At 38.4% G+C, this 6000-nt stretch overlaps 1 protein-coding gene across 2 annotated transcripts in view; it reads left to right on the forward strand.

The window, feature by feature from the left end:
- SLC22A4 (solute carrier family 22 member 4) overlaps positions 1-3116 on the forward strand; it is a 49323-nt gene extending 46207 nt beyond the window's left edge. Inside the window, exon 10 of one of the 2 annotated variants that reach the window (XM_007461330.1) lies at positions 2680-3116. In XM_007461330.1, coding sequence (XP_007461392.1) covers positions 2680-2755 — 76 coding nt within the window. In that variant the 3' untranslated portion in view covers positions 2756-3116. The remainder of the gene's footprint in view (positions 1-2679) is intronic. The other variant, XM_007461329.1, reaches the window with a different exon arrangement.
- Positions 3117-6000: the final 2884 nt, after the last annotated feature.

A 6000-nucleotide genomic window follows, 5' to 3' on the forward strand; every position in this document is an offset into this window, starting at 1 on the left:
AGTTCAGAATTAAATGAAGAAAATATGAGAATTCAGTGTGTGATAACAAGTAGCAATTCAAAATCAGTGGGGAAATTTTAGATTATTCAGTAAAAGGTGTTAGAACATTCAACTAGCCATTTTGGCTAAATAAAAGCTTAAATCTTACTTCAAAATACATCAGGATAGGGCTTCCCTGGTGGCCCAGTGGTTGAGAGTCCTTCTGCTGATGCAGGGGACGCAGTTTCGTGCCCCGGTCCAGGAAGATCCCACATGCCACGAAGCGGCTGGGCCCGTGAGCCATGGCTGCTGAGCCTATGCGTCCGGAGCCTGTGCTCCGCAGCAGGAGAGGCCACGACAGTGAGAGGCCCGCGTACCACACACATACGAAAAAAACACATCAGGATAAATTCCAGAAAGATTAAAAATTGAGAACTGAAAATATAAAGTGATAAATGTAGCAGAAGAAAACATAAATATTTTTATAACCTTAGAGAAGGCCTTTCTGAGCATATTATGAAAAGCAAAGAGCCATAAAGGAGAAGGTTGATATATCTGATTATGTAATTTTAGAAATTGTTGGTACGGCAAAAACGAAACCATAAATTAGAACAAAGGTCAACAAACCAGGGGAAAAATATTTGCAACACACAATGTAGACATAGAGTTAATAAATTTAAGATGCAAGAAGCTCTTAGAGATCAGTGGGAAAAAGACAAACAACTCAGAAAGAAAACTGGCAAAGGTCATGAACAAACAGTTTATAGAAAAGGAAATTTCAGTGGCAAATATATACATAAAAAAGAAATACTTGTCCATATTAATTAAAGCATAAAAAATGTCAATGTCATTTTTTGGCCTATGAGATTGTGCAAGGGTTTTCCTCCTAATATCAACCAATTCTGACACCAAATAGGTGTCCTATAATTTCATCCAGTTTTGACTCTAATTACTCAAAGCTAGCATCAGACTCTACAGGTTAAAGGCTCACTCCCACAAGACAGACTTCTCTTCAGATGCCAGCCACAAGTAATGGTTCCCCAATGTTATCCACATTTCTGGCTATTGGGGAGGGGGAAATTTTCCCTTTTACCCCTTTAAGGTCTTGTGGCTAAACTAATCATAAAATTGACACCAGTCAACAGGAGAAAAATAAACAAATTTTAATTCATTACACAGAGATCTCTCAGAAATACGACCTAAGAAATGGCCAAAGCAGGAAGCTTTTACACTTTTTAGACAAAGAAACAATAAATTTGAGAGGACTTGACAGGACAAAGAAACTTAGGTTTGAGTGCTTAATTAGTAAGGAATTTAAGCAAAGTTTAGGCTTGTGTAGTAAATTAGTAAAGAAGTAACAAGGTTTGTTTATAGAGATTTCTTGGCCCAGCCCTGGAATTCCCTGTCTTTGGTAATAAGGGTGTCCTTCTACCTCCATATGCAGGAATTGCACCTTTCACATGACGGATTTATTCCCTGCTTTCAGGGGCACAGAGGAGGCCAGAGTTTCCTTTTGCATCAGCTGCTTCACAAGCAACTTCAATTCAAAATAATCAATATGCCATTGTGGCAAATTTTGGGGCAGCCTGCCCTGAGCTCCAACATGTCCAACTTGGCTACAAAGTCTGGTATTTCCACAACCTTCCTCTTCACATTCAGGAATTTGCTAGAATGACTCACAGAACTCAGGAAAACGTTTTACTCACTATTACTGGTTTGTTCTAAACAACACAAATGAACAGCCAGGGGGAGATGTACACAGGGTGAGGTCCAGAAGGGTCCAGAGCACAGGAGTCTCCATTCCTGTGGAGTTGGGGAGCATCGCCATCCTGGCCCATGGATGTGTTGGCCAATTCAGAAGCTCTCTGAACCCCAGTGTTTAGGGGATTTTATGGAAGTTTCATCACATAGGCATGATCAATATTGACTTGATCTAAGTCCCTCTCTCCTCCCTGGAGGCTGGAGGATGGGCTTCTAGTCAAGGCTTGGTCTTTCTAGCAACCAGCCTCCATCGTGAAGCTATCTAGGGACCCACTGAGTCACTTCATTAGAATAAGAGGCAAGACACTATTACCCTTGTCACTCAGGAAATTACAAGGGATTTAGAAGCTCTATGTCAGGAACCGGGGACAAAAATCAAACATCTTTCTATGACCTCATAGATTGGAAAACATTTAGAAGACTAATGGTATGGTAGGAGAAGTTTAGATTCTAGAGTGAAACTGCCTGGCCTCAAATCCCAAATCTACTGAATAAACTTGGGAAATTTGCTTACTTTTCACTAAACCTTAGTATTCCCATCTGTTATATGGAAATAGTTCATATGGCTTTTGTGATGTTATATAAGATAAAGTGTTTTTAGTGTGTAGCCATGATAAAAGTCTATATGTGAGTGGATTCTGATCCCAAACTGAACATGTATAGCGAAAGATGCCCATTTCTTATAAGTTGTTTCTTCTAATGATAAAACTACTTCAATATCAACTCTAACTTACCAAGAACTTCATGCTTACCACTCTCTTCTTTCCTCAGGAAAACTATAAAATCATAGAATACTAGCTCTAGACTCATGAGGCTCTTATTAGAGTTAAAATACTTACCTGTTCATTGACTGGAGAAATGTTTTTCAGTGTCAGTTTGGCATTTTGAGGAGGGGAGTCTTAAATATTTAATTTTCTTTAGCACTTATCTTATTTTCAGGTTCAGATATAGGAAAAAAACAAAAGATTCAATGGAGAAAGAAGAAAATCCCAAAGTTCTAATAACTTCATTCTGATAAAATTCCCACCCTATTTGGTGAACTGAAAAACAGATCCTAAGACTATGAAGACACGAAAGCCTTTCCTGATGAAATGGACTGACTATGAAGATTAACACTAAAATGGACCTTGCTATTAAGAAATGCTTGTCATATGGCAAACTCTGGATCATGCTTACAGATAAGCTCCTTATTTTAAAAAACAAACCATTTCCAGAAAGTCCTCCGTACTAATTAATTCGATGAAATGGGTTTGTAGGATTTTTACAAAACGTGTTGGTCAAGGACTGGTAAATCCATATAAAGATTAACATGCATTTCCAAATACAAATACTATCCAAATTTTTTAAAAAGTCATTGAATTAACACAACTATCAGGCTTGGGTGTGTGTGTGAGTGAGTAAACCAGCAAGTTCAAAATTACAGTAGTTTTTGAAGTGAACTCATACACTGCTGTGGCCAAATGATTATAAGGAGTATACCTATCCAGGAAATTTTATATACTACTTTGAGAGGAATTGATGGCAGATATTAATAGCATTTTACAAGTGAAATGCAGCAAGAGATCAAGTAGGCTGGCTCAGATGGCCTGTCAGCCTTTAAGAAGGGAACCAAGGCAGTTCCTAGCTACAATTTCAGCAGCTATGGCTCACAGCCTACTGAATGGTCCACATTTGTTGTGCTCTCTGTGAACACTTGACTAAGCTTTCTGTTCACTAAGACTGGCTTAAGAGACCTTTTTTTGGTAAACAGAGAATCAGGAAAACTGCACACTAGTTAGATTGGTAGAGGTGGTTTGTGTGCCCCATAGCCAAGAGGGATCAGCACGCAGGAAGAAGGCTGTCCAAGCCAAGAATCTGGAGAGCCTTTTAAAATAGTTCTTTCCCTTAATACATCCCTTCCTAAATCTGGTATGCAGTTGTATCCTCTTCAACCAGGGGTGCATCTGGTTCCAGGAATGAGCAAGGTAAAAGGTAAAAGCCACTAATGGGATAATGTATTAGCATAAAGTCAGAAGCTGAGTGTCAGTCTCACCACATTTTAGGCATGCTGACATGATAACATAGCAAGAAGTTTGTCCTGGAGACCTGGGCAGCATGCTTTCACCAAGGGCGGCTCCTTTTGGAGCAGCACGTGACAAGCTACTGACCCTTTAACATATCAGTGCAATGGTGCACCTGTAGAACAGGCAGCCACTAGTTTTTAATATGCTGCTTGGTGGCATCATCTCCTAAAATTAATTATCCCCAAATGTAAATATTCACTATCTAAAATATTTTTCAAAGGAATGTTTGATGTAACATCTTGGTAAACAATCCTTATTTCTTTAAGATCTTTATCTGGAACTTTTCTGATTAACTCAGAATTTTTCTTTATATTGCCATATTTCTAACACATATTTTATATCCTACTGATACATTGATCCCACCTTTTGATTGTTACTTTAAAATCCAGTAGAATATCTTAGAATAGTTTATGCTTTGTCACTGGGGACTCAGGTGCACAGCTTCATCCACCCAGTGCCTTTATCTTCCCCATTGATGCGGCCTGTCTAGATCACCTTTCCACCTACCCTGCCAGACAGTAGTAGCTGCCTGTCCTGCAAAGAACAGGCCCTGCTGCCTTTCAGGAAGCGCTCCTTGAACTTCCTTCCCACCAGCAGCAACTGTTCACTCCTCTGTGCTCTTCTGGTACTTGTTACCTTCACTCAGTTGGGCTCTTGTCTAGTTGTCCCCCCCAACACACAACATGTCTATAAGCCTCCGGGAGGCCAAGGACCTAATTTTGCTTATCTTTTTATCCATTGCAGTGCTGCTTACTGTAGTGCTTTCTTGCATGTAACAGGCATTTGAGGATATTCATTTTAATTAAAATATTTTGTAACACTAGCGTGGTGAAAATGTTATGTTTGAAACATAGACACTTGAATTTTTAAACACCAAAGTATAAAATGCTCTTAAATCTTTTTCTAAATATAAAAAGTAAGGATGTGGACTTCCCTGGTGGCACAGTGGTTAAGAATCCACCTGCCAGTGCAGGGGACATGGGTTCCATCCCTGGTTCAGGAAGATCTCACATGCCACAGAGCAACTAAGCCCATGCACCACAACTACTGAGCCTGCACTCTAGAGCCTGTGAGCTACAACTACAGAGCCTGCGTGCCACAACTACTGAAGGCTGTGCACCTAGAGCCCGTGCTCTGCAACAAGAGAAGCCACTGCAATGAGAAGCCTGCACACCACAACAAAGAGTAGCCCCTGCTCACCACAACTAGAGAAAGCCCGCGCACAGCAATGAAGACCCAACGCAGTCAAAATTTTTAAAAATTAAACTAAATTTAAAAAAAAAAGTAAGGATGTGATAATTGCCTTTTACTGCTGTTTGTATGGGTGTTTTATATTTTATAATAGTAAGAGATGACTTTTTAAAATCTGTTTATAAAAAGGCAACAAGTATACAAATGAATTACCTCTTTGGTAGTTCAAAGACCAAGTAGATCAATACATGCCAAAATAGTATTCGATTAAATTCAAGATATATTCCTGATTTTTAAAAACTACTTTTAAAATTAGGTCTACAAGGCAACTACCTGAACTTGCTTATGAATATCAGTCTCAGACTGACAGCCAATATTACACTGCATGTTAGAGTGTAACATGAAACACTGGAAGCATCCCATTAACAGTAGTTTTATGGATACATGTTTTAACATCTTTTCAACATTTTTGGGTAAGTTTTAGTAACTATAATCATAATATAAAATATAGATAAGAAGTAAAACTATTAGAAAATAGACAAAATTATCAATATTACAAGGAACATATAATGATATTCTATTTTTAAAATCCAAGAGAATTAATTAAATCTAGTACCTAAGAGTTTCAATTTAAGTGGAGTCATATAAGAAGTGTCCCTAAATCAGCAACTTTCTATGTACTAAAAATAACCAGCTAGAAAATATACTGGCGAAAACCAGGTTCCATTCCTAATAATCATAAGAACATAAAAATACCTAGAAGTAATCTCTAAATAGATGTATAAAATCTAAGTGAAAAAATTATTCCATTTAATTAAGAGTTGAGTGGAGACATGTGTTTTTTTGTTTTGTTTTGTTTTGTTTTTTTATTAGTTTTTTATTTTTGGCTGCATTGGGTCTTCATTGCTGCGCACTGGCTTTCTCTAGTTAGACATGCCATTCTTTTTTTTTTTCCAGTACGCGGGCCTCTCACTGTTGTGGCCTCTCCCGTTGCGGAGCACAGGCT

The sequence above is a fragment of the Lipotes vexillifer genome, unplaced genomic scaffold (assembly GCF_000442215.2).
Source record: "Lipotes vexillifer unplaced genomic scaffold, Lipotes_vexillifer_v1.1 scaffold217, whole genome shotgun sequence".
Classification (NCBI taxonomy): Eukaryota; Metazoa; Chordata; class Mammalia; order Artiodactyla; family Lipotidae; genus Lipotes; species Lipotes vexillifer.